Source organism: Brachionichthys hirsutus, chromosome 19 (genome assembly GCF_040956055.1).
Source record: "Brachionichthys hirsutus isolate HB-005 chromosome 19, CSIRO-AGI_Bhir_v1, whole genome shotgun sequence".
Lineage (NCBI taxonomy): Eukaryota > Metazoa > Chordata > Actinopteri > Lophiiformes > Brachionichthyidae > Brachionichthys > Brachionichthys hirsutus.
The window spans coordinates 1,476,660-1,504,498 of record NC_090915.1 but is presented as its reverse complement, the minus strand read 5'-3'; the positions used below and the strand labels follow the sequence as shown (position 1 = coordinate 1,504,498).

Genomic DNA, 27,839 nt, shown 5'->3' with positions numbered 1-27,839 from the left:
TTGTTGTTCCATGAAGCTATGGGATACGTTCAGTCACAAACACTTTGCGTGTGTAAATAATAAAAACCGCTTCGTCATTCCATATTAAATAAAAAGCTGTGTGAATAAAACACGTTTAAGAGATGTTCAGTTCCAAGAACAATCCGAACTTCATTGGATCAGTCTGGGAGCTTTTAACATTCTTTTATCATTTGGCAAAGTGGATTAGACTATGATTTAAATCAGTCTGGCCAAAGGGCCGTTACCGCACTACGCCCCATCCTCATTGTTATTTTTGTCCTGTGATTTAGACTCGATTACTGCAGCATGTTTTATTCTTTATTCTGCTCTAAACAGGCACAAATAAAACCAGAGGGAACTTTTAAATACACCCACTTTCCAGATAAATGTAATGTTATTCGATACATAAATCACTCAGAAAACATACTTTAACAGGTAGAAAGACGAGCTCAACAAACATCAGAGTTTTCATGCTGCTACCACTAGGTGGCGCTAGCCACTCACATCAGTAGAGCTCTTGAAAGCAATGAATGAATTCAAATAAAGCAGGAAAGCCTTGTTTTAATACTCGACAGCAGCTTTTATTGAATCAATGGATTTTTTTTACAAAACAATTAAATCAGGAAATCTGTCTTTGCAAACTACAACTCTGCATTTAAGTCGATTTTGAATGACGACATCTCTCTGTAAAACACATCTTCTTCTCTGAATTAATTTATAAAACACCTTGAACCACACCCGGTTACAAAGCGCAGGCGGTGTTAAACACACAAAGGTCCCCGTCTCTTTCACAGTGTTCTCCACGTTGAAGATTTCAAGGAATCTCACAAAATACGTTGCTTTTCTCCGGAAAAACAAAATCGCACTGGCACCATTTTAAACTGGCAAATGTAACAATTCAAGGTTCCCGCGACACTTCTGCAATTTAACACGTAACTGGTCAAACATGGCAACCACACACACCAATCTGTGCGACTCCGGCATGAAATAAAGCAACAGTCTTTGCATCATAAATGACCACAACTCAATTCCTCATCATCAGCCCAGACCATTATTTAACAAAAGTAGACTCGGATGCATTCATCACTCATTTAGAAAAATATCTCTCAACTGATAAAAGATACTTGCTGTGTGCCTTAAGGTCCAAAATCTCACAGTAAGATCTGTTTTTGTTCAACTAAATGACTCTCGTCATCGTTTCTCAAGCAAGCAACAAAAATGTAAGGTGACATTTAACTTATTTCATCATCATAACAGACTCAGTGATAAGACTCATTGAAATGCAGTTCAGTAACAAAACCCGTCGCTTTTAACAAGATGACAGAGGTTAAAATAGAATTAATTAATACTGAAAAGTTTACAATTATCTATAAAGTTGAAAAAATATGTACAACAATAACAAGTTCCAAAATATAAAATTAATGAAGGCAGACGCACCACAAGATTGAAATAAATCCAGTAAATGAAGCAACACAAGTAAAATAAATAGCCAGTGTACATCTAGGAGGCCTCGTTCTCCTTTTACAGTGTCTAATACATAACAGAGCAACACAAACGTAAAAAGCATAAATATAAAAGCCTCTTCTTTATATTTCAGGTCAACAGAAGGACATAAATAAATACAAAATTACTCAAACTGTTCTTAACGTTAGTATAAAAACGTATAATAAAAGGAGTCTGTTCATTCTGGAGACAGGTTGTCATTGTCTTTGGATTTTTGTCCGTTTTACAAGCGTCTACTTAAACTGGTCTGGGATCAGATTCATCTGCGAATGCATACTTGTGGGCGGGCTTGAAATTCCCTCTGACCAATCAGACATGTTAGAATGTGGGGAGGAGCTGGACCATTGGTCAGGGGAGCCGGGGGAGGGAGTGAGAAACGGATGGTCAGGCACCTGCAGCTGGTGGTTGGGTGTGTTGTCCATGGGTGCAGAATAGCTGTGCTGGGAAGGAGGGGTGAGGAACTGGTTGCCCAGGATCTGCGTCTCCTGGGGCATTACGGTGTGGATGGGCATCGAGAGGCCTGCCCCGTTGCTCTGCTGCATGTCGGAACCATTCAGCTCGACGTTTGGGAAGCTCTGGTTTAGCGGCTGCCCGGCTGTGGTTGAGTTGGAGTTCTGGTGCTGGAGCTGCCGTGAGCGAGCCTGCTGCATCATGTGTGCCGAAGAGCCCAAGTGACTGCTCTGCAGATTCTGGTAGCCCATGATGTGAGAGAGTGTGGCCGCGCTGACGCCATGCAACGCGCCCATCATGCCGTGCGACATGGGCGGAGCCTGGGCGAAGCCTCCTGGCTGGCCTACCCCCGGGTGCATCCTGGCGACCCAGTCGCACTGGCCTCCTCTGCTGCCGCCGATGGAGGCTGTGCCCTGACTGTTGGGGCTGGACACCGGCAGATGGGAGAGACGGGGTGGGTTTGTGTCAAAGGACATGCAGCCCATATCCTTAGCCATGCTCATCTGGCCCATGTGGTCTCCGCTGCCTTGCAGGTGATTCAGAGACACAGGTGGGGATTGCTGGAAGGGCGACGTTATAGGAGGGGAGGCCACATCAGACAGGTAGCCATGCGGTGACTCGAGGGAATCGACCGGGGAGAGGACAGCTAATGTGTCCAACAAGTTGCCCTTCCCGTCCAGGGACTTCTTCTTCTTCATTCTATCTTTAACCCCATCTTTGCCTCCTTTCCCAGCAGAGCTAGGCTTACGGACTTTCTTGACGGACAAGGAAGGCTTCAGGTTGCTAAAATAGTCCTTGGGGGAGGAGAGCGGCGGGGAGAAGCTGGAGGTGGTGAGTGGCGTGTTGTGGAGCCCTGGACTTCTTACCACGTTGAACTCGTCCAGAAGCCGGACGATGTCGTGGTGCATGCGTTCCAGGGCAATGTCTCTGGGCAGCTGGTCAAGATGGTCGGTGACTTCCCGATTGGCAAAGTGCTCCAAAAGAACCTTGGCTGTCCCGTAGCTGCCTTCACGGGCCGCAAGGAAGAGCGGCGTCTCTTCCTAAGACGCAAAGAAAGAGTTAGCCCACCAGACAGGACCACTGTGCACGTGAAACACGTGCACCCCAGGAACTTCATCACATACCTTGTTGTCTTGCATGTCTTTGTTGGCACCGTTTTTCAGCAGCACCACCGCAGCCGCCACGTTATTTACGGCCGCGGCCCAATGAAGAGCAGATTTACCTGCAGACAGAACCAAACAGGGGGAGGGTTGACGATCTATCGCAACAGCCAGGCCAGTAGAGCAGTGGTGACGATAGGCCGACTACACATCAGGTACCAGAATCATCGCTGGCGTTAGCATCGGCGTGGCAGTTGATAAGCTCTTCCACCATGCCATCAACCGCCAACCTGGCTGCCAGGATCAGTGGCGTGGTTCCGTCGTGCATACGCGCGTCGAGATCAGTGGCGCGGTTTCGGATTAAAATCTGAAAGAACACGAACTTGTTCACGCGTTTGATCTTTTTTATTTATCAGAAATCAAAGCCCAGAGAGACTCTCAGAGGGCAGAGGAAGACGCTACCTGGAACACTCCCTGCGCGTCGGCAGCCACGGCAGCGTGAAGCGGCGTGCGACCCATGTTGTCCTGAACGTTGGCATCGGCGCTGGACTCCAGGAGGCGTTTGGTAGCATCGGAGCGGGCGTAGCGAGCAGCCAGGTGGAGCGCAGTCTCACCTGTGCGGTCAGTCTGGTTATGGAGGTTGGCGCCCTGGTAAATGAAGTCAGAGATGATTTCTGCTGAGGGATCCTCTTCCTCTTCACTGTTTCCGGTCTCCAGTCCTCCACCGCTGCAGGAGGCGATCATCAACGGAGTGAAACCATCTGGAAGTGAAAGAGGAGCATCAGATCCTGTCTGTCATTGTTCATACAATCCTAAACGTCTTTCTGTCCAATGGCAGGTGAACACACCTGGTCCTCTGACGTTCACATCCATGCAATCATTCTCTGTCTCTCCTTGAGGAGGTGTCGGAGCAATGGAGGCAATCCGAAGGTCAGCTGCATCCAGATGCTGCTGGGTCCATTTCCTGTGGTCAGTACGGTCACGCAAGTCCAGCATGGCCTGCTCTTCAAACTGACAGAAGCCAATCCACACAGCGTTAGCATCAGTAGCTCACATGTAGACAGTTCGCTGCTCGGAGAAGACTCCATCTGTTTGCCTCACCCTGAACCGCCTGCACTCTGGATCTTCATCGTCCCATTCGTTTTGATTGTCGTCCATGAGATTTATGTCGGCGTTTTTGATAGGCCTATTGAAACGGGGCGGTAGGTCATATTAATGTTAGAGGCTAAGTGATCAAAAGTAGGCCGAGATTGCCTTCATCTTCCTCTGCTTACTTCAGTCCAACCGAATCCTCGCCCAGCGGCTCTCTGCGCTTCTTCTTGCTGGGCTCGGACACTTTGAATCCCTCAGGAAACCAGAGCTGGCCGTGCTCCCGCCGTCGCTTACGGGAAACCAGAACGCCAAGGCAAACGAAACCCAAAGCAGCCAAGCCCAGGAAGACGATGTACATGGGATAGAGCTCGGGTCCGGGGGAAGGTCTAACACCTGGAAAGAGCGTCACTAGGTGTTAGAAAATATTTCAACATTTGAGGTAATAGTAATTATAATGTTTTGAAATGATAAGAGGCGTTACATACTTGTGACGGCTTCGATATAAGGGACATTGAGATTCCCGCTGGAGGCCAGGGCGCCGAGGAACGCGGCGACGTCTGTGGCGCTCTGGAAGCATTCGGAGGACTGCTGGTAACACTGGCGGTTGTCGATCTCCAGGTACACCACAGAGCTACAAGCAGAAAGGTGTGGAAACAAAGCCATCAAACGCGTGATATTAAAGCACACACAGAGGAGTCGCTGCCTTGTGGTCCCTACCCTTTGACCTGCACGGGGTCCAGCTCTCTGCGTTTCCGAGGGATGACCATGGTGGACACGCTTTCCTTCACCTGATCCAGAACACTGGCCGGCACGGAGGCCCACTCGGGCCAACCATCCGCCGAGCGCTTCAGCACGTTGTGCTTAACCAGATCCTGCTCGTTTCCGTAGTAAGGGAAGATCATCGGCTCTCCTTTGGCATCGCGGCGGAACACCACATTGGTGTGGAGAACGCTGCTGAGGTCCCTGAGGAAAGCTGAGGAATGATTCCTGAGCTGTTCCGGAGGAATGTGGACCACCAGAACCAGGTGTCCATCCGCCAGCTTCTCTGGCATGTTGGCACAATCGAGTCCGTCCCATTCGCATTCTGCATTATTGCATCCCTGGTCACAGTGGCCATCAGCGTAGTGGTCTTTACAGTACTGGTCATACAATGGGCTGAAAGACAGGGCGGAGACTCGGTTAGCATCCTGATCGCCATCTGTGCAAGAATAAAAGACAGCAAAAAAATATATTGTTGGCATTTAAAGACCTACTTGCATTGTCCTTCTTGTCCCTGACAGTCGAATCCGTCATAGAGACACCCGGGGCTGTTGCACTGGCCGTCACACTTCCCGTCGTTGAAGTAGCGCCAGCACTGCAGGGACGCCGAGCAGTTTTGCCAGGGATCATCAAAATTAAGTGAGCAGTCGCCGCCGTCCCAGCCGCAGGCGTGGTTGTTGCACAGGGAGTCGCAGATGTGGTTCCCCGCCCACTCGTCACACTGAGGAATCTCGCAGCTCACCTCCACTTCCGGAGGCGGCGTGATGTCCCTGCCAAAGCCCCCCACAAAGGAATAGTCTAGGATGTGGCACAGCAGGCCGTTGAAGTTGCTGGGGCAGCTGCACTGGAAGAAAGGCACGTCTGAGGTGATCTGGCAAGTGCCCCCGTTGTAGCAGGGGTTTGAGATGCAGAGGCTGTCGGTGGGGGTCTGGCACTCGGGTCCGGTGAAGGCCGGTGGGCACAGGCAGCGTGGGCCCAAATGACCAGACACACACGTACCCCCATTCCTGCAATTCAGACTCCCGCAGGAGCGGGAATCGTACTCGCAAGAAGAGCCGGTGAAGCCCTGTGGGAGCAGAAACGGAGGGACGCCATGATGAACGTGCTGAACGTGACTTCACTCTGACGTGAGTGGATCACGCCGCTCGACTCACAGGTGGGCATTTACAGATGAACCCATGAGGTGTGTTGCTCGCAACAGCACACGTTCCTCCATTCCTGCAGGGCCGACCTTTGCAGCCGTCAAACACCTTGTCACAGCGCTGACCTGGAGGACAGAAGCGAAACGGGCGTCACCGTTTGGACGCTGTGCACAGGTATATGACGTCACGTTTGCACGCTGCTAGATGCTCGGCGGTACCTGTATATCCAGTGCGGCATTCGCACCGGTAGCTGTTGGTGAGCTGTATGCAGTTGTAGGAACCTCTGGGGTCACAGGGGTCGGACAGACACTCGTTGACATCACCTTCGCAGCGCTCGCCTACGTAGCCGGCTGGGCACACACACTGATAACCTCCGACGCGGTCCACACACTTCCCGTTGTTGAAGCACTTGGGCTCGTTGGTCAGCGGCTCGGTGGGCGGGTTGCAGTCGTCCAAGTTAATCTCACAGTGGACACCTATCGCAGAGCGAATTGTTGTTAGACACGGTCTCTGTGGACGCGTGCTTGTGGACGTGATGCGGGCATGTGCACCTTGCGTTCCTCGGGGACAGGAGCACTTGTACGTGTTGATGAGATCGATGCAGGTTCCTCCATTCTGACAGGGCTGGGACTGACACTCATTGATCTCTTTGGAGCAGTTTCCACCGTGATAGCCGGGGACACACTGGCGGAGAAAGGTTCTGATTAGAGCATCAGAGTGTGACGATCCAGTCGTTCAGTCGTCGACCATCATTACCTCCCCCCCAAGGAGGTTCTGTTTCTGACAGGTTTGTTTGTCTGGGTTAAATTCCTACCTCACAGCTGTATCCTCCGAGATAATCTGTACAGATGGCGCCGTTGTGGCACGGGTTCGGCGAGCACTCGTCCACTTGTTCCTGGCAGTAGCTGCCGGTGTAACCGGCCTGGCATCGGCAGTAATGTGTGCTTCCTGCATCCAGACACTGGCCTGAGTTCCTGCACAGGTGAGCCACGCCCACACCTGAAATCATAGAGGAGAGTTATAGAATGTTCAGATTACACGTGGCATAGAGGATTTTAATCTCAAAGATATTTGAAAGATATTTCTTGTACCTTGTTGTTTGGCTGCGACCTCACATGACACACTGGGTATGTCACAATACAGACCAGTCCACCCAGTCTGGCACTGGCAGGTGTACGAGGCTCCTTGCTGCCAGCACGACCCTCCATTTTTACAGGGAGACGAGTCACACCAGCGCACAAGGTTCTTCACAAAGACGAGAAAGGCAATGGTTAGCGTGTTTTGTGATTGGCGGTAAAGGTCGAATCTAACGGTGATGATGTCGCCCCCTACCTGACAATTGACTCCCGTGTAGCCATGAGGACAGGTGCACTTGTATGTCCCGTAGCTGTCGAGACAAGTGCCTCCATTGAGGCACGGCCTGGAGTCACACTCATTGATATCATATTGGCAGTAGCTGCCGGTGAATCCGGGAAGACACAGGCATGTGAATGCGTTGATGGCGTCCACACAGGTGCCACCGTTGAAGCAAGAGCTGAGGAGACACCAGAACGCCGTGACGCCGCGTGCTCCGGGCCGATTCGTAAAGTACAAGACGAGGCGAGCTACCTGTCGGTGCAGTCGTTGGTGTTGATCTCACAGTTGATGCCACCAAAGCCAGGCGGGCAGGTGCAGGTGTAGCTGTCGACCCAGTCGGTGCAGTTGGCACCGTTCTTACAGGGGTTACTCTCACACTCGTTTATGTCCTGCTCACATCTGCCGCCTCGAAACCCAGGCAGACAGGTACAGGTGAAGCGGTTGATGCCATCGTGGCACAGGCCACCGTTGCTGCAGGGATCTGAGGCGATAAGACAGGAAGTAAACGTCGCTGTCGATGCCCTGCGCAGCAGACAGGAAGCAGCATTCTCCGATGAAGAGCTGGTCCTTACTTGGCTTGCAGTCGTCACTGTCCGTCTCACACTTCTGGCCAGCGTAGCCCGGCTGACACTCGCACTGGTAGCCGCCCATGGTGTTATGGCAGAGAGCGCCATTGCGACATGGGCTCTTCACACACTCGTTGATGTCAATCTCACACGTTTGACCTTCAGGGAAGGCAAATAGAGATGAAGAGGAGTTAATCAGAACACAGTGAACACTCAGATTTACGTGGAGAGCGGAACGGAGGTCCAGGTTGATACCTTGCCATCCCTCGGGGCAGATGCAGGAGAAGCTCTGGTAGTCTTCGGACTCCTTGCAAACGCCACCGTTTTTACAAGGTCTGGGGCCGCAGGGCGCCAGTAGCGTCTCGCAGTTCTCCCCTGGTGAGACAGAGGCGGCACGTCGGCGTTTGAGCAGGCGAAGTGAACGACTCCAACGTTAAACACAGAATTATTCACAACAGATAACACGTTTACGTCCCACTTCCTCATCCATTTCCATGACGACTTAGCCAAACAGGAAGAGCCTTCCTGTTTCCTGCTATTGTGTGATCACAGACAGGAAAGAAGAAGTGGGAATAGGGCTTTGAGCAGGCTCAAAACACACACACGCACACCCACACACACACACACACACACACACAGAGTTGATCTTTCCATGAGGAGATGCCAACCGTCCCTGTTAGCAGCTATCGGGTAATATTCCTTAAAACAACATGACACTGAACCGGATAAGCCTCGTCTGCAGCAGTGGAAGATCATCGATACATTTTCAGACACATGCAGAAGGCAGAATCATCAAATAACTATATTATATATACGGTAACCCGGCAGTATTTTGATCCTTTGCATGAATTACTAGAAAAGCACTCTGAGAGCGCAGACCTCCGCCAAGCAGCTCAGTTTAGGAGTTATTCAGGAAAAGCACACCTTCATTGATGCCGGTTTGGCAGAACAAACATTTCAGAGTGATCCAGAATGCAGGATCTCTTCTGGATCCTCACTACATTTTAATCATCTGTTCCTGGTAACATGTTGCTAACAGCCAGACACACAGAGACAGAACAGCACGCCGCTCTGTGTCCTACCGGTGTAGGGCAGCAAACAGTTGCACTTGTATCCAGCAACATCATCAATGCAGGTGCCCTGGTTGAGGCAAGGGTTGGAGGCGCACTCGTTGATGTTAGTTTGGCAGTTAGGTCCTGAGCAGGTGGGATTAGAGAACACGGCGGGGTGAGGTACAGGCTACCAGGGCGCACACACACACACACACACACACACGCACACACGCGCTGAGCAGAGCAGCTTCCAACTGACCGGTGAAGCCGAGCCTGCATGTGCAGTGGTATCCGCTGGTCATGTCCTTGCAGGTCCCCCTATTCATGCACGGGTTGGACTCGCACTCGTTGTTATTGAAGTCGCAGCTTTTGCCGCTCCAGCCGGAGTCGCAGGTACATTTGTAGCTTCGGCGCAAAGCAGCATCAAGCCGGTCAGTGTGTGCGTGACGTTTAACAGACGACGTGATCTGGACCTGATCTGTGCTCACCCATTGATGAGGTCCTGGCAGCGGCCGTGGACGCAGGGGTTGCTGCTGCACTCGTCCACCTGAGACAAACAGGTGGCGTCGTTGTAGCCCTCGGGGCACAGGCAGGTGAAGCCGTTGGTGCCGTCGACGCACGTGCCCCCGTTGTGGCAGGGGTTTATGGCACATTCGTCGATGTCGATGTTACACATTGTTCCTGGAAGGCAGGGGGGTTTGGTTTCAGGACAACAGAATGTCCCACATCTGGACGCTTTGTGCTTGCTGAGGTGGACAAAGGGGAAAGCTAACGCGAAGCATTCAACAGGCATTAGCTGTAGATGCGCCAATGTGTGCTTAGCCTGGCGGCCCCTAGAGGCCCCTTTGCTTCTTCGCCATTGATTGGGTTTGAATAGGCAGCTGGATCCGAGAGGGGGAGGCGCTGCCAGGGGAGGGGAGGCTCACCCAGGGTTGTTTACAGGGACAGAAGGCCAGACCCATTTCACACAAAGCCGAGCAACAATTAAACTCCCCTCTTTACCCCCCCCCCCCCCCTCCTCTGGTCTTCATCAATCAGGAGAGGAGGGCCCAACTGCCTGATCTTTAGTCACAATAGTCCTCTGTCCTTCTGTGTCTCAGGCCCACCGGGCCCTCCACACACCCCATCAGCACAAAAAGATGGAGGGCTGCACAGCTACCAGTCAGAACCGGTTCTGTTGGGCCACGAAAGGGAGGCGGTCCAAAGTGACCCACTAGCGTTTTAATGCTAGAACATTACAGGTAAATAGCATGAAAACACAATCTGGGTGTTCCTGTGGTCCGGCGTCCGGTTACACGCTGTGTTCCTGCTGAAGCATCGCCTTACCCTCTGCACAGCCTTTTCAAAGGGCAAACACAGTTAGCGCATTGTGTGTGTATCACGTCGGGGGGGCTGCGTTTGTTCCACTGCTCCCAATCCTACACAGGCAATCTGACACCATTGTTTCCCAAGAGTGGGTCCGCCAGCCACCTGTCCTACCTGCACCTGTAAACCCCGCCCAGCACTCACCTGTGTAGCCGGGCTCACAGGCACACTGGTAGCCGTTGATTTTGTCGATGCACCTCCCGTAGTCGCAGGGTTTGTTCTTACAGTCATCCAGATTCACCTCACAGTTGAAACCTGGACCCAGAGGGCACGAGGTGAACCCGTGACACCTGAACACGAAGCGCCTGACAGATTCTGATGCCGAGATGCCTCACCTGCAGTGCCTTTGGGGCAGGAGCACAGATATGTGTTCTCTCTGTCCTGACAGGTGCCTCCATTCTTGCAGGGCTGGCTCAGACACTCGTTGATGTTGGTCTCACACAGGCGGCCCGTATACCCGGGGCGGCAGTAGCAGGTGAACGAGGCCAGGCCGTCCTTACAGGTACCATAGTGGCAGGGGTCAGAGTAGCACTCGTTGATGTCGGTCTCACAGTGCTCTCCTGAGTAACCTGGACGCAAAAGAGGAAGCGTTTGATCAAATAAAGGACATTTCTATCCGATTTGTCCTGAAGGCAGGCGCTTGGTTTACCCTCGGCACATTCACAGGTGTACTTGTTGGGACCGTCGGTGCACTTGGCGCCATTATTGCATGGGGTGCTGGCGCACTCGTCAATATCCACCTGACACAAACTCCCAGAAAACCCTGCAACAAAACACAAACGTTGATTTTGGGAGCCCGTTCGGATTCAACGGTAGAAATCCCAAACATGTGGCTCTTTATCCGACGGCTGCGGCGTGCATGATGGGAAAACAGTGCACAGAAGAGACCATTTGCATTTGAAGTGGGTCGGAGGGACATTAAAGTTTCTAGTGAACCATTCCACAGCACTCTTTCCACCTCTACACCCCGCCCTTCCTCCTCCTCCTCCTCCTCAGCTCTTACTGTGTGCAGTGAAATCTTTCTTTCAAACCACAACACAATGGCCTCCACTTTCCCGGCTATAATCCAATCCCCGCCCCCATATTTTGGCGCCAAGCTCTCACACAAACTCCCGAGCCCACCAAATATGCTAATGTTTCTGCAGCCTGCTCCTTCAGACACTGCTGCAGGAAGTTAATGATTAATGTCAACCTGTGAGCCATGCACGGCGTGCTACACTGAATGAATGAGCCAGTCTCTTCTAGCCCCCCCGCTGCCCCCCCATGGTCGGACCGACCACAGATCCCTTCCTTCCACTCCGTTGACTCGCTCTCCTTTCACCTTCCCCGTTGTTTCCTCACCTTTGGGACAATCGCAGTGGAAGGAGTTGATCTTGTCGATGCACTCGCCGTTGTTTAAACAAGGCTGGCTGGCGCACTCGTCTGTGTTGATGTGGCAGAACACGCCCTCATATCCTGAAAATCCCACGACACGGGAATTAGGAATTACAACCAAGGGATTAAGGAGGGTCCACGACGACAAAGATCCGTGTGACAGCAGGAACTCACCCGGCATGCAGATGCAGTGGAAGCCCCCGATCTGGTCGAGGCAGGTGGCATCGTTGTGGCACGGATTAGACATGCATTCATTGACGTCCATCTCGCAGCGCGGTCCTTCGTACCCTTGGAGGCACTTGCACTGGAAAGAGCCTTTGGTGTTGAGGCAGCGACCGCCATGTTCGCAAGGGTTGGCGCCTGCGGCGTTTAAAACAGAAGCGGTTATATGTGAGGTCACCTGTGCGTGAAAAAAGAGACGGAAGCGCTGGAGGTACCGAGGGAGCACTCGTCGATGTCCAGGTTGCAGGCCGACCCCGTGTAGCCTGGGGGGCAGGTGCAGATGGCCTTGCCGTTGACTGGATTGGTGTCACAGTTGGAGCCCTTCTGACACGGGTTGCTGATGCAGGCGTCATCGAGATGGCACAGCAAGCCTGAGAGGATCGCAACATCGCTTAATCACGGCGTCTGGGTCATAGCCCACGGGTGCTTTATGCCACGGGGGGGTCGTACCGGTGCGCCCATGAGGACACTCGCAGAAGAAGGACGCGACACGGTCGTGGCAGGTAGCGCCATGGTAACACGCTGCACTGGCGCAGTCGTCGATGTTCTCGCTGCAGTCGTCACCCGTCCACCCGTTGACGCAGACACAGTGATAGCTGCCGTGCGTGTCGTGGCACGTTCCTCCATTCTGACAGGCGTTGGGCATCAACTCGCACTCGTCCACGTTTTCCGTGCAGTATTGACCTGAAGACAAAACGGGCACGGAGTCAGAGGAAGATTTGTGTTTGTGCAACAACGCCATTCTCCGTTCCACATCTCTGAACAGGTCACCTGTGTAATGAGGTGGGCACTGGCAGTTGTAGGTGTTCACGCCGTCCACACACACGCCGCCGTTCTGGCAGGTGTGGCCCGGACAGTCGTCCACGTTGTGCTCACAGTGTCGACCTGTGAAGCCTGGCAAACGAGAACGAGAGACGGGAAAGGGTGTAACACGGAAACACGAAGATCCAGCAGCTCTATGCGAGTTAATGGTCTTCCTCCCGCAGATAAGCGCTCGACACCCTCGTGGCAGATCGTAGACGATAGCGCAACGTGCCCCCTCCTTAGACATCAAAGGTTTGAGTGGGACTTTTATAACCAGGGCTCGTCTGATTAGCCGCTGCAGGTGCAGCTTCAGCGCCGTTAGACACGCAGCGTGGGTTAAACTTTAACGCCCAACCCTGCAACAGCTGCACGTCAACAGCTCGCTCTTTGCTGCTCATCGATCAAAACTGAAATCATGAGGGAATAGCCGACATCGAAGGGAAGTGGAGTCGTGCTCGATGCAGTGCGGTCTGCAGAGGAAGCATCCCGCTGCAGCTGCAGCCTCGTCTTTAACTGCAGCCGCCGCAGTCGCCCGGGATTAACCGAAGGTTTCAACAACGCTGCAACGCTGCCCGACAGCAGAGGAACAGTGTGACCTCGGGTTAGGGTGTGTGTTTGGGGGGTTGCTGGTGACTATCGGGAGGAAGCGTCTGTCGCCTGCATCCTGCCGGGGGGGCTGGCAGCGGGAGAACGGAGGGGCGAGCAGAGATTACTGGTTCCATTCCCTCAGATGTAAAAACAGACGGCGTTTAGGTGCAGCCGCTGTACGGGCCGCGCGTATTCTATCCACGATACGCCATCACTTCTTTACCTGGCAGGCAGCTGCAGTCAAAGGAGGCGTCTCCCTTCTGGACGCAGGTGCCCCCGTTGTGGCACGGCGAGGGGCTGCAGGGCGTGTAGGCGGCCTCGCAGTGCTGGCCGGTGAACTCCTGAGGACAGCGGCAGCGGTACGAGCCCACCTCGTTCACGCACACACCGCCGTTCAGGCACGGGAAGGGGGCCAGGGCGCACTCATTGACATCTTGTTTGCAGGTTTGGCCGTGGAAGGCGGGGGGGCAGGTGCAGATGTAGGTTGAATCGAAGGCGGAGCACTGGCCGCCGTTTGCGCAGGGATTGGAGGCACATGGGTTGGCGAGTTGGCAGCTTTTACCTGCAGACAAAACAAAGACAGAGTCAGTGACCGCAATGGTCGGGGGGGGGGGGGGGGGGGGGGCAGTTAAGAATGGATACAGGAGCATCCACGCACCTGACCATCCCGGCGGGCAGTGGCAGCGGTAGGCGGTGAGGGCGGTGAGGTCACACGTTCCTCCGTTGCGACACGGGGAGCTCATGCATGCGTGGTTAGTGGGGGTCAGGCACAGCCGGTCGGTGAAGCCCAGGCGGCAGCTGCAGCGGAAATCAAAGGTGTTTCCGTGGGACACGGCCCGGCACTCGCCCCCGTTCCTGCAGGGGGAGGGGCTGCAGGGGTTGGGAAACTGGCAACGGCTGCCCAGGTAGTCGCCGGGACACCTGGGGGGAGATGAGACAGAATGGGGGTTAAAGAGAGGGTGGGGGGGGGGTCCCACTCTGAAACGTCCCACCGCTGGGGGACGGGGACGGCTTGTTGTTCTAGAGTGTCTCTCTGGATTAGGCTAACCTCGAACACACATTCTGCTGGGACAACAGCCCCCCCCTCCCCCCCCCATGGGCTGTCCTCACGCATCCTGAACGACCGGGGAGATCAAGGGGACGGCGCCGACTCTGGACGTCCTCTACGAAGGCCCTAAGCCCCTGGTCGTTTGCCCCCCCCCCCCCCCCCACCCAGACTAGAGGGATGCTGCTCAAACCGGTTGATTAGGAGGAAGAGCAGAATCGAGGCTCCACAAACGAGGGCTGCATCCCACTTCTTGCAATGTCTAATTGCTTTTCACCAAAACAAAGGGGGGGTTGTTTTGTTTTTCTCATCGGCCAATGAAAACCCTGCTCATGTTTGAATCTGGGCTTTTGTGATAGTGTGTATTTGCCGTGTGAGCGTGTACGAGGCATCTGTTGGTCGGCGAGTTTCTCCACAGGGAGCAGGTGTGCATGTTAATGAAGGCAGCTGTTGTGCAGGACTCCTCCTCCTCCTCCTCCGATCCCTCCTCTCTGTCCCCTTGTCAGATGGGGGGGGGGGGGACAAGCTAACCTCTCCTCTAGGGACATAAAGAACCCATGTGAAGTCAGCTGTTGCCTCCTCGCCCCCCCTCGACCACCGGGCTGTTGATTCTTCTCCTCCTTACCTGTTCAGGACTCTCCCTCCTTTCTCGAACTCAGCTCAGCTTTTTTACAGCAACACCTGTCAACCCTCCTCCTTCATAGTTTTTGGACTGTACTTTGCATATATTTTATATCCCTATCTTCCTTTTTGTTCCTGAATAAAGTCCTGCTCTTCTTGCACAACAGCAATAAAGCTTTGGAGTCTTGAATCTTGGAGTTTCAAGCACGTGTTGACTTTTTACAGCTCCCTGCAGTTTGCTTTTTACGGCGTCCCCTTTATGTCACACAGGACTGTGGAAAGCTCCCTTGTTGATTTAGCTCGGTGAGAGGACGCTTTTAACTGTCCCGTGTGTCCCCAACAGGGAGCCCAGACCCCCCCCCTAATTGGCAGAAGACTGTAAAATGATTGAGGGTGTCTTTGAAGTTTCCCTGCTTCCGATTTCACTTCACCTCGAAAACACACCTGATCGTAGTTTTGGTTTAAAATCCTGACCGCAGGCGGGGGGTGCTGCGTTGTAATAGATCCTCTTTGTCCCAGTGTCGGCCCGCTCGGAGATAAAGATCCACCCACATGCTGAAAAGCTGTGCAGCCCACTCCACGGCAACAGGTCGCTACCAGCGATGCAATGTCCCCTCAGGCCGGAGCAGATGCTTCCCCGACCTCTGACCCCAAACACTTTTGTGACTGTGGGACGGCCTCTTCGCCTTTCCTCCCCTCTCTCCTCTCCCCCACTGGGACTCATCCACCATCTGCCACTCTGGGAGTGACTTTATCCTCCGACACAAAAGCAGCCGCACTGCTGGAAATGCCACCGCCATGGAAAACGGTGCGTGCTGTCCTTCATGTCTCGTGTGTCTGTCTCTGTCTTCCTCTGAACTTTAGCTGATGTCTCCTTGGATGTGTTTAATCATTAGCCGGTCTGACCCCTGCAACTCCATATCTCTTCCTAAATCCGGTAACAGAACAGCAAAGTTCTGTTACAGGAAATGTGAAATTTACCGGGTAAGAAAAATAAATCTGGAATTCCACTGCAAATGTTTGTCGAGTATTTATTTAAGCAGGATCATCAGATTTAACACTAAATATGCCCTAAAATCTGAAGCCGGAATTTCACATCTTTGATGCGCCAGAGAAGGAGCTCACAAAAGATTAACCCATTCTTTGCCTCTGAGAAAAGAGGAGCGACAGAGTCATGAGGTAAGAGCACCTGTCTGATCACCGTTAGCGCACAACAGAGCCATATCTCCAACGCCCTCACCTGCGTGAGTGCAGGCGTCCCGCCCCACAGGCAAAACGGGAAGGAACACCTGCCCGCCGCGCCGCTCCTGATGGCTATCAGTGACAACACACCTGAAGAAGTACCTGCAGCCTGAAGGCAGTTACAGATTAGCATAACACAATATTTCATGAGCGGCCTCGACCTGTCCTGTCTGATGTTACCTGTCATATATAAAACACAGACGACCTGTGAAGCTCAGCCTCCCATGCCCCACCAGCCTGTGAACGTTCAGCACCCACTGCAGCCAGAGAGCTCTTATCTCGGCCCCCGCCAGCACGGATTCGATGCCCCGGCTCTGAGGAGCTCCAGACTCGCAGGACTCTGATCCATCTCTGAGGCTCCCATCGGTGCAAAGGCAAGATTAGATGCCTTGCGTATTAAAGATTTCTCTTAACCAGATCATGTTGAAGCTTTTAAGACTGAAATCAAAAAAACGCCACCCCCAGTCTCGCCCGGCGTCCTATCGGAGGAGCCCTGGCATCCCAGGAATGGCCCGACCAGAGGCGTGGCGGCCTTCCAGCTTCAACCCCAATAAAAGCCCCAACCCAGTCGGGCACTTCCTGATACGCTTAAGCCCACATGGATCTGAGGCCTAACAGAGAGCCGCTCCCTAATCCAATAGAGGACAAGTGAAGAGCGCCATTGCTTGAAGGAAGGGGGGTGCAACGTCTTTTTAGTGGAACTCCGGACATCTTTCACGTAAGGGACGTTTTTCTGTCTGACTCTGGCATCGCTGTGCCTTACATGTTCTACAGCGCCAGGGGAAACAGGAAGTCCCGTGTCATGGGGAGGGGCCCCACATAACGCTATACAGTCTATCACCTCCCCAAAGGGGCCACTTCTAGCTGCCATAACACAAGGAGAGAGTTGGGTGTGGGCCCCGAGCCCCCCTGGTGTCCAGGTTCACTACAGCCCCTGGTAGAACCCGATGTCTGTTTCATATCCATTGTTGTAAATACATTAAAAACAGCCCAGAACAAACGGCGAGCTCCGACCACCCCTAACGTAAATATATAGAGTAGAGAAACAGGACATGCCGCCGCCCAGATCATCCTCACCGAGGTTTAAATTTAGGCTGCCTAATTTTAGACGGAGGAAGAGAACAGAAACTTCCTTTCTGCAGGAAGGAGAGACGGAACAACAAGTTTGTCTCACACGGGTTTATCATCGTGGAGCCGAACGCCGTCCTCTCTGCTCAGAGACGATTCACAGAATCTGTGTCACCGTCGGCTCGCACATGCACGGCTGCACAAAGCGTAGCAGGTCTCACTCGTGCACGTGCACGTGCACCCGACATCGTGTGACTCTGCACTTCTCGACGGCGCACTCATCCCTGGTCTTTAACGTGTCGCAAAACCAGCGAGGAGAAGATCAAGAGTTGAATTATCAGAAGGAATGGACGCCACGCCCTGACCCCCGGGGACCCGTGTCCAGTCTCCCTCTGGACCCGGTGACTGATGGACGCTTGGCTTGGCAGGATGAATGATAAATGAAGGACAGCAAAGAGAGAGAGAGAGAGAGAGAGAGAGAGAGCGGGTGGATGAATTCATTCTCTTATCCTCCTGGCTTCTAATTGGGCTGAGCAGAGATGGAGAACACAAAGACAGCTCTGTGGAGGAGGAGGCGGGTGGAGGGAGTGCTTCTGCGTGCACACGTGTGTGAGTGTGTGTGTGTGTGCGCGCGCAGATTAGATATCATGAATTAGTGGCCCCGGGCAACTAACATGGGTTCTTTAAAGGCTCCTCCTTGTCCCTGCAGAGCAGAGAAACGGCTGCCGTGACCACATGCCCTCACGGTGGCGGCGGGGGCGGGGGCGGGGGCGGGGGCGGGGGCCACCCCTGAGCTTCATGCAGAAGGAGGAACAACGACCTAAAGGCAACTCCCCTCAGAGGAGGACTGGCGTCTGAGTTTCTCCTCATCAACCAAGCAGCTCACCGATGCAGGACAGATTAGAAGGAATCATCCAAAGGTCCAGCCAATAGCCCCAAAGGTTACCCCACAATCTGCCCCTCTGTCTGCCCCTCTGTCTGCCCCTCTGTCTGCACTTTATTCCCACTCTGACATCCAACCCAATTCCATTTCACAGCCATCTGGCCCTCCAATGGAGATCGTAAGCGGGAAAGGTGGAGGAAGGGAGGCGGAGGACGCGGAACATCCATTCAGGACGTAGGAGGCTTGCCTTTGGGATGGGGTGAGGCATGGGGAGGGGGTGGGGGGGCTGGGAAGGCCCACTCAGATTAGTCACGCAGCATTATTCTGACTGTGGGACAATGGGTGACGGGCGGCGGGCGAGCCCCAGCTGTCGGCCATGAAAGAGCAGAAACACAAGTTCCAGGGCTGGACGCGTCCTCTCAGCTCGCCGGAGACGGGGTCCTGCATTCATTAAGAGTCCAACGGACCAGGGGGGGGGGGGGTCGGGCCTTTTGTTCAGCCAGCCCTCTGGAACCACACGTTCTTACTTCTTTAACGGGACTGTGTGCAGCCTCGCAGAGCGATGTGGCTCCTGGGGGGGCGGGAACACGCCGGCCCAGAAGACACTCGGGGGGGCCTGGTTGCTGAGCAGCCAATCAAAGGGTGGAATGAAAGGAGGACAAAATAAAGTGCCCTCGTTTTCTTTCCAACTAAAAAACACTTTTGTGTACTAAAACGACACAAATGGAGCACGAATGAGAAGAGGGACGCTGGTGGGCGGGGTGAAACATCTGGGGCCTCGTGCAGATGTTCTGCTTTACCTGCATTCTCCGTTCCCGTCGGCGGTGGCCTCACACCTCCCTCCGTTCAGGCAGGACTCGGTGGGCAGAGAGCATTTCAGACCTGCGGAGCAGAAAGGTGTTAAAACAGGAAACCCTGCTAGCGGGTAGCGGCTAGCCGACCCGGGATTAACAGGGATTAGGCCGAGGTGAACCTGTTGGTGGGAAATTATTCATTGGTCATATTTCTGATTTATTTTTATTCACAGCTGTTGAACTAGTGACGCGCACGCCGAACTCGAATTGATTTGTTACACTGCGGTCCGTGGGGGATATCTGGAGGCCCGGTTGTGACCCGCGGTGGGGCCAGAGCGCGTGGTGCGTGGATTTGGGGGTGCGCACACTTTTGCGGGGGGGGGGGGGGCGCGCAGCAGCTGCGTGGCTCAGACGCGGAACAAAAGAAATCAGAGTCCAGCACGAGCCATAAAACACTCTCCTCGGCCATTGTTCACCGGCAGACGGGGGTAACAGCACCCCCCCATCCACGACACTCTCCCACACGTGCAAACAAAAGGTGCCCCCCCCCCCTTCCCCTTCCCCTGCCCCAACGCGCACCAACTCCATTATCTGCTGCGCTTTTAAAAAACTAAATCTAAAAGTGAATCAAAGGAAACGTTTCAGCGAACAAAACTTTAATACAGATAAAGAATGCCGAAACGTTTTTGGTTCGCATCTCATCTGAACATGGAATTAAATGGCACAACTCGTCGTGCGTCCCCCGCAGCGCGCGGACTGGTTCGAGCTCTTTCCCACGACCCAGAAATGTTCTTAAAGTAACCCAAAGAAGGCTTTTGGGTCATTTAGAAGAACTCGTGCTGTGGACGCGGCTCGTGTCTGATCCAGCCCCCCCCGCGGGGATGGAACGCGCACAGGACACCTTTCATGACGCGCTCGTCTTACCTTGTGCGGTGACGATGACAGGAATCAGAAACGTTAGTTTCACGAAGACACGATACATTCCTCCTCTTCAACTGCCGCGCCGGGTTGGCATAGATCCGCGCGTGCGTAAATCCAGATGTTGGCCTGAATTAAATATCCTTTAAACAGGTAAATCCGACAGGGGAGAACTCCGATGGTGAATGTTCACCTGGTGCAGTCCGCGCTCTCAGTGAGATCCACAGGCGACTCCACAGGTTCCTCCTCCTCCTCTCCTCCTCCTCTCCTCCTCCCCTCTCCTCCTCCTCCTCTCCTCCTCTCCTCCTCCCCTCTCCTCCTCCTCCTCCTCCACGGGTTAAAAGCTGCCTCTCGCTCCACGCGAGAAACACCTCCCGTCTTTAGAGATGATTAACTTTCACACATCGTAAATAAGTATTATTAAGAGGTATTTGTATTTTCTGAGGGAACTGATGTACTTTCTTTATCGGTGGTAAAGTTTGTTTTATTGCTTGTTTTCATTCATTCATTTCCTTAAACCAACATCCAGGTCGCGGGATCCACTGGAGCCGATCAGTCTACGGGCAGGAGGCGGAGTACACCCCGGACAAGCCGCCAGTTCATCCCGGGGCGACCCGCCCACACACACACACACACGCACACACACACACACACACACACACACACGCACACACACACACACGTGGACAGTTTAGCGTAACCGCTTCACTTATGCTGCATGTTTTTGGAGGTGGACGGAAGCCGGACAACCAAGTTGGATTTGAACCTGCGACCTTCTTGCTGTGAGGCAACAGCGCCACCCACTGCACCCCCGTGCAAAATATTTCACTATTTCTTTCAATACTGCTGGAAAGAACACGAAGTGTTGTCCAGTGCCAAAGGTGAAACTCTGTGTTGTGTTTCTAACTGGTGAAATAAGGGTTCAAATCCGCAAATCCGTTCCTGTTGCTGTTCCAGTCTTTAATTCTGACTCCCCTGCATCAATCAGTGTTTCACCGGACCTATAAAACCTCTGTCTGCTTGTAAATCTTTCTTTTCAGGTGAAAGCTGATATTTCTACAGTGATGTAGTGATGTCAGTGGCGAGCATGTCTCAGCCAGACCTTTCCCTGTTTTCAGGGGGGAGTTGCTGCAGAGTTTCAGCGCCCCAGGGCAAAGATTATTTTATTATGAAGCCCACGCTCATGCCGGCCCTTCTGTCGGTGCGACTGCCAAATGGGCCGACGCCAAAAGGGGCTCGGTCTCTGGAGGTGTGTGAAGTGTGGGAAACACTCACGGGAGGGCCGGAGCAATGAGCTGCACGTTTGCCCAACAGCAGTAAAGTGGATGTGGAGCGCTGAGGGATGAGAGCCGGGACGCAGTGATCAGGAAAACTCCTGACCCACCGTGAGAAACGTCAAATCGTTCCGCCTCACACTCAGGTGAAGTCATGCCTGCCGTTAGCACACGCTCACCTGCATCCACAGCACACCTGGCACGGTGGGCTGGTCCATCAGCGGGGCCGACTGCTTTACTTTATCTGCTATTAAATCTCCAGTTTCAGGAAGGACGCTCTGTTTTCAGACACTTGTTTACTGTTTGGTGTTTTTTTGGGTGGGGGGGGGTCAGGCCTTGAGAAAATGCTCCGTAATGGATTCACAAGGTTGGAGAGGGGAAAACCCACAGCTTGGAAAACAAATTGAAGCTCAATATAGAAAGCAAACCCAGCGAGGTCGACACAAAGATAACAGAGTGGGATTATAAATGGGGCCGGCCTCTGCAGAATGAACTCTGGAGCTGCAATTCCTCAAAATCAAGCGCTCCCTTCCTTCCTTTCCTGGCAGCAGGAATGGAACGAGGCCAGAGGTGGTGATAAAAAGGAGCTGTCCATGACGGGGCTGCACGACATCGTCCTCACGGTCTGCGTCCAGGAGGACTCACAAAGGAAGCAGGACAAAACCGGAGGCGAAAGACACCAGTGTTACGCCCCAAAGTTCTCCACTGGATGAATTAATAAATAAAAATCCCTTTGCATGCAATTTAAAATGTTTCAAACTCCATCCAACAATAACTCTGTGTGCAGAAGTTGTGGCTTTGCTTACAGCTGCAATTTCTTTGATTTGGGTGATTTTAAACGGTCGATTCTTTAACTCCGAGAAAGTCAATGTGCCCAATCAGCAGTTACTGAAGGCGCTCGACACCCTCAGCTCTGCCAGGCCAATATTTACCAAAGGCCTGGGACTGAATGGCTGCTGTTTGTAGGAAAACATCTCCTTTGTCCTGTATGTGGCGACCTGATCCCGTTATCCGGAGTTGCATTGACACCCGTGTGGCGTGGAGCCTCTGTGTGCTTTCTCCGGGGGGGGGGGGGGTTCTGGATCTGAGAACAGAGGCCCTCAGGTGTCTCAGTTATCACCTCCTCGGGGCGGCCCTCGCATTCGGTCGTTTCAGCGGCCTCTCATATGCTGATGGTGACCTGAGCATTCCGTGTCAAGCACTTTTCCACGTGTGCATCTTTGATAACCACAACCAGGGGGAGGGTTTTATTGACGAGCGCAGCTTCATTTTCATATCAATGGGCTGTTTGAAATGTGCATGTGCGTGTGTGTGTGTGTGTGTGCGCATTCCTGCTGCAGGACAATGACATGCAGGAAGGCGCATGCATGACCCAGAGTGACGCAGGAAATGGGCCGCTGTTCACAACCTTGTGACAGAAAGGACATCTGGAGGAGCACGCACACACACACACACACACACACACACCAATCATTCCAGCAAATCACCAAAAAACAAACCGTCTCACTGAGCTGCTCTCATCGCTGTCAGAAACAGGTCAGGGTCACACAGCTGGAGGCCTAGAACCCACGACCATCCCTGCCTGCCTGCCTGTCTGTCTGCCTGCCTGTCTGTCCATCCATCCCCTCATACCCCCCCATCCCACCCTGCTGTCTCTCTCCATGGGCAGCATGTTGGTGTGCGTCTCTCCTGCCGGACAAATGGACCATGTGTGGAACAAAGATGTTCGTTACCCCGATGACTCCACAGACCCCCCCCCCCCCCCCACCTCACACCCCACACCCCACAGCACAGACCCGGCTACTACAGCCGCTCAGTTTCACCTCCTTCAGCTGAGAGGATGAAGAGAAAGTGGGAGGAAGAGCGTAAAGAAATACAAAAATAAATGAAAACGAAAGTTTCTGCTGATGCTTAAAAAAAAGCAAAGAGCTGGAGCCTCAATGAAGGAAAGACGTGTGTGTGTGTGTGTGTGTGAATCTACTGATGAGATGAGCTCTGGTTAGGGGTTTGAGGGTGTGGAATGTAAACACACCCTCAGCAGAAGACGGAGGCCTCATTATATTATTAGGCGTTCTGGCCTTTAAGCTGTTTAAACTTCAACTTCCACTACATGACATTTGCCGTCTGATTTCTTTGGTCCTGTAAACACACCTGATTTGTGGGATCAGTGGAGTCACCCTTCCACCCACAAGGTCGATCTCACGACCCGGCCGAAAGAAACAAGGAAGACGTAAGGAAAGTCAGAGAGCCTCAGGAGCAGGGCGCCTTCGAGTCTGGAGAAAATGTCGCTGCAGCCCAGAAAGAGGTTTCATTCTGGACTGATGACTGTCAGCTGACGTTTCCTCTGAACAAAGACTTCACTGTAAGTATATATATATATATATACATATACCAGGTACCAGGAGCTCGTTGGCAGGGCGGGATGCACGCCAGAGGGCAACAGGACAGTCTAAATAATCTAAAACTGTTATGGGCGCCACATGACTTCTAGAATGTGTTCTGTAGCCACGAGATGTTAACTGTGTGTGTGTGTGTGTGTGTGTCTGACAGAGTCACAGATGCTGAGATTTCCATTAACCCCTGAGTTCCACGTTCATTACAAATCCATCCAGAGCAAAGTGAATGTTAAGATGCTCCAAATTAACCCCAACAGCAACAGAAGCAGGTCAGCTGTCGGCGGTATCACTTTCCATCCAAATGGACTGGATGGGGCGCCGACAACTGCCGCCCTGACCTTGCTTCTCTTCACCACTCTCACAAGACTCACTGGGCTCTCCGGGACGGGCCGGGTGAGATCACTGTCTCCCCCCGTCCCTCCAAAAACACAGCCATCTGCCTGTCACAGAGATATTCAAGTGGGTTTATATTTAAGGAACTTGTTGGCGTGCGTCTTTAACATGCCGCCTTGAATCGTGACAACTGGCCGGCCGGAAACGGTCGACTGGTTTAGGGACTGATTGGGAAGCTGTGTCCAGTTTATTTTTATAGAATTCATTTAGAATTTAATTTAACCTTCATTTACCCACGAAGGCCTCACTGGGCTGCAAGATCTCATCTTCTCATCTACCCCCATTACGGGCATTTCACGGCTCCTTTATTCCACTTCTGCCCCATCTATAGACAGAGAGCTAACCGGCAGCATCCCAAAACGTGCCAATAAGCACGGGCCACTAATAGAGAAGTGTGGATCGCCAGCGTGATGGGAACACTGGGTCCGAGACCTGCTGGCCCAGCGCTGTCACCGGAGGCTTGGGGGTTCATCCTCTGTGGACAGAGATATTTCAGTCTCCCGACCGAGGCGTCTGCAGCCCTGAAGCAGAAACAGATTACGTTGGGCTTGCCTTTAAACCCTGGTGGCCAATCAGCGAGAGAGGTGGACCAGAACATCCAGTAACCGGAGCTGGTGATCCTAATGAGGCGCGCTGAAATGAATAAAGTCTACGAGTAAATTAGCTTTTCACGCTAAAGCTGCACTTGTTGCTCTGCAGGCTGGGAGCGACCAATCAAAGCCAGAGCCCTGTCTCCACATTAAACGGGCATCTGATATACGACTGGCTTCAACCAAGGCCAGGCGGGGGAGGGCAGGGTCCTCCGGGGGGGGATGCTGCAGGGTGTGTGAAGCAGAGGCCTGCGTGCCGTTGGCCGGCCGTCCGGCGGGGCGGCACATGGTGCCAACAGCTGCCATGGTGAAATGCTAACCCTCCTAAATGCTCAGGGTGGTAAACAATGCTGAGCTGAACACATGCCAGAGGGGGGGGGGGGTGGTGTCTGGGTGAGGAAGGGGCGAGGAGGCCGGGCGGGGCGACCCAGCTGACGCCGTGGAGAAAGGAGAATTGACCCCAGTGAAATGGCTTATTAAAGTGTGCTGGTCGCCATTCCAGGGGGGGGGGGCAGTGCAGGACGAGACAGCGAGGGAAACCCGACCCCCTCATTGGGCCACAAGCCGCAGACAGGAAGCTCCGGATTCAGGAGATAGTTTTATTGCGTGCATTAACATGGAGACGCCACATGCATGAGACGCTGCTGACAGACGCTTTAATTTCCTCGCCGAGTTTATTCTGTCTCACAACCGGTTGGTGGGTGGAGCCAAGCTTCCTCTGCCCCCCCCAACACAGAACATTTAGGCCCATGTGCAGCTCCTTGAACCTTTTTAAACCAGTGGGGCTCATTTGGGTTCCCATGCTCAGAGGCCGGACAGGGAATGGCCGGAACAGATGGGACATGGACTGTCCCCCCGTCTCGCATGTCCCTCCTCCTTCCCAGGCTGTCCCTCTGCTGCTGCTAAAACCATCAATCTTCCCTTAACTTCTGCTTTAATGAACGTGTAAATGAAATTATACCTAAATCTGATTCTGAATCATCGCTGCTGCTTTGTTCCAATAAATCTGTCACATGATAAATCCCTTCAGCGTTGGCGTCCTCAGCGATGGCGTCCTCAGCGATGGCGTCTTCAGGGATGGCGTCCTCATCGAAGGCGTCCACAGCGATGGCGTCCTCAGCGATGGAGTCCTCAGCGATGGCGTCCTCAGCGATGGCGTCCTCAGCGATGGCGTCCTCAGGGATGGCGTCCTCATCGATGGCGTCCTCAGGGATGGCGTCCTCAGCGATGGCGTCCTCATCGATGGCGTCCTCAGGGATGGCGCCCTCAGTGATGGCGTCCTCAGCGATGGCGTCCTCAGCGTTGGCGTCCTCATCGATGGCGTCCTCAGCGATGGCGTCCTCATCGATGGCGTCCTCAGCTATGGCGTCCTCAGCGTTGGCGTCCTCAGCGATGGCGTCCTCAGCGATGGCGCCCTCAGCGATGGCGTCCCCACCTGGTCGCGTTCCTGAGCATCTTCCTGCCTGTTATCCGAGACCATTAGAATTCCAGTCATTATTTCCCACTGATCTTAGGCTAGATCTGAAAAAATAAAAATGTGCTTCAGTAAAATAATCAATAATAATCAATAGGATGATAAATACTGCAGTATATGCAGTACAGGACTAAATATATAGAGAAAGTAGATGTCTAAATAATTCATGTTTTGTAGCTATGATTCTTTCAGTTCTGCCGCTGTCTTAAAGGCTGTATCCATGGTAACAATAATGTAGACGCCTGGTGGGGGCTGGATTCTCGTGCCAACGTGAACGCAGGTATTCTATGATGGGAAAGGAGAGATCGACTGATAGGAGGAGTTCCAGAATCATTCTCATCGTTGCATCCCAGAGTGTAAAACCAGGCCCACACCTGCAGATGTAATCTCTGCTCTGACTCTATTAACCACAAGGGTGTGTGTGTGTGTGTGTGCGTGTGTTTGTGTGTGTGAGAGAGAGAGAGATAGAGAAAGACAAAGAGCATCACACAAAATAGACCCAAACAATTTTGTTCTATCACAACAAAATATCTGTGCCGCTATCCGGGTCGTCACACACCTGTCTAACCCGACAGCTGATGACAATAAGAGGGGGGGGGGGGGGGGCTTTTATTCTGGGGTTGACCCCATTAACAAACCGCCGGGTTTATCAAGCGTGTAGACGGTGGTTAACCAAACATGACGCGCTCTCCTGGCTGTCTTATAAACACAGCAATAATGACAGGGTAGGGACCGGGTCTCTGAGGACCGGCGCCCTCGGGGGGCAGGCCGCACATATGACCGACCGGCCCTGAACGCCACATCTAATCAAAGGGAGCTGGTTTCAATTAAACACGAGGGTCCTTAGGGTCTCTGGAGAACGGATGATGTCATGGATGACGCTGCAGATCTGGAATAAGACGACACGGTGACGTTTCGGAAGCAGAAGTCTTCTTCTTTCCTTTTCAGTAAATATGCAACATGCGTTTTTACTTTATGAAACTAAATTTAAATTCAAAATCTAAAATATATGGCCTGAAAAATCTGTTTTATCATTTGTGTCATGACGTATGATTCATTCATTCATTTTGTGAGAGGCGAGGCACACCCTGGACAAGCCGCCAGGTCATCGCAGGGCTGTATAGTTCACACAAATGACTGAATGTGTTATTATTAACAATAAACTATCAATACCTAAAATAGATTTAGTAACGTATGACTGTTCATTCATAATTCTGATGAGTTGTAATCTCATCCGAGCTTCATAGCGAGCTTTGAGGATTAGTCAACACCCTCACCCGGCGACCGAGAGGACGCGGGGCTTTCGGCGTGAGCGTGAAGGTCTGTTCCAACTTGCCCCATTGCCCCGCGTCTCCAGATACAGTCTGGTGGGAGGGAAGGTTTCGGTTGACAAGTCTGAGCAAAAGGGAACGTTGAGGTTTGTGCAGGGGTTCGAACTTCACTGAATGAATGAATGTTTTTCCTCATGTGTTTTATTTCACAACTTTTTAACGTTATTTGTGACGAGGGATGACTTTAAGTAATTTTCTGATGCCTTTCCTGAGCAGAGGAATCTCTAACTACTGGCAAGTTGAAGATTGTTACTGAATGAGCACATAGATTGTTTATTTATTAAGAAGTATTCTAATATAATTCATATACTAAAGTTTGGAATTATATTTACACAACATTTACGGTGCAATAAACAGAATTATTCTCCATCATCACAAAAAAAGTGTTTTCCACCAACGTGCTCATCGTGGTCAACACCAGCCGGAAGGTGGGTAGT

At 52.7% G+C, this 27,839-nt stretch overlaps 1 protein-coding gene across 1 annotated transcript; it reads right to left on the bottom strand.

Annotated features, from left to right (window-relative positions):
• Positions 1–1,736: 1,736 nt before the first annotated feature.
• Positions 1,737–20,008, bottom strand: notch1a (notch receptor 1a). The gene is made up of 34 exons (XM_068753320.1): positions 19,951–20,008; positions 19,033–19,114; positions 14,032–14,294; positions 13,597–13,935; positions 12,753–12,875; positions 12,432–12,665; positions 12,197–12,352; positions 11,934–12,119; positions 11,727–11,840; positions 11,035–11,148; positions 10,721–10,954; positions 10,530–10,640; positions 9,509–9,701; positions 9,280–9,425; positions 9,051–9,164; positions 8,224–8,343; positions 7,975–8,127; positions 7,655–7,883; positions 7,379–7,580; positions 7,138–7,291; positions 6,861–7,045; positions 6,598–6,730; positions 6,265–6,522; positions 6,059–6,171; positions 5,399–5,970; positions 4,863–5,300; positions 4,631–4,776; positions 4,328–4,538; positions 4,155–4,239; positions 3,902–4,064; positions 3,516–3,814; positions 3,273–3,420; positions 3,078–3,175; positions 1,737–2,993 (listed from the first exon to the last, which is right to left on the bottom strand). Exons 1-34 carry the CDS (start codon positions 20,006–20,008, stop codon positions 1,737–1,739), a joined length of 7,431 nt encoding a protein of 2,476 aa, XP_068609421.1.
• Between the last annotated feature and the right edge of the window lie 7,831 nt (positions 20,009–27,839).

Excerpts from the sequence above, each read along its gene's own strand:
- notch1a (XM_068753320.1), bottom strand. The coding sequence starts at position 20,008 with ATGTATCGTGTCTTCGTGAAACTAACGTTTCTGATTCCTGTCATCGTC. Across the intron at positions 8,128-8,223 it reads CTGCCCCGAGGGATGGCAAG|GTCAAACGTGTGAGATTGAC; the intron begins GTATCAACCTGG and ends CCTTCCCTGAAG. Across the intron at positions 2,994-3,077 it reads AAGACATGCAAGACAACAAG|GAAGAGACGCCGCTCTTCCT; the intron begins GTATGTGATGAA and ends TTTGCGTCTTAG.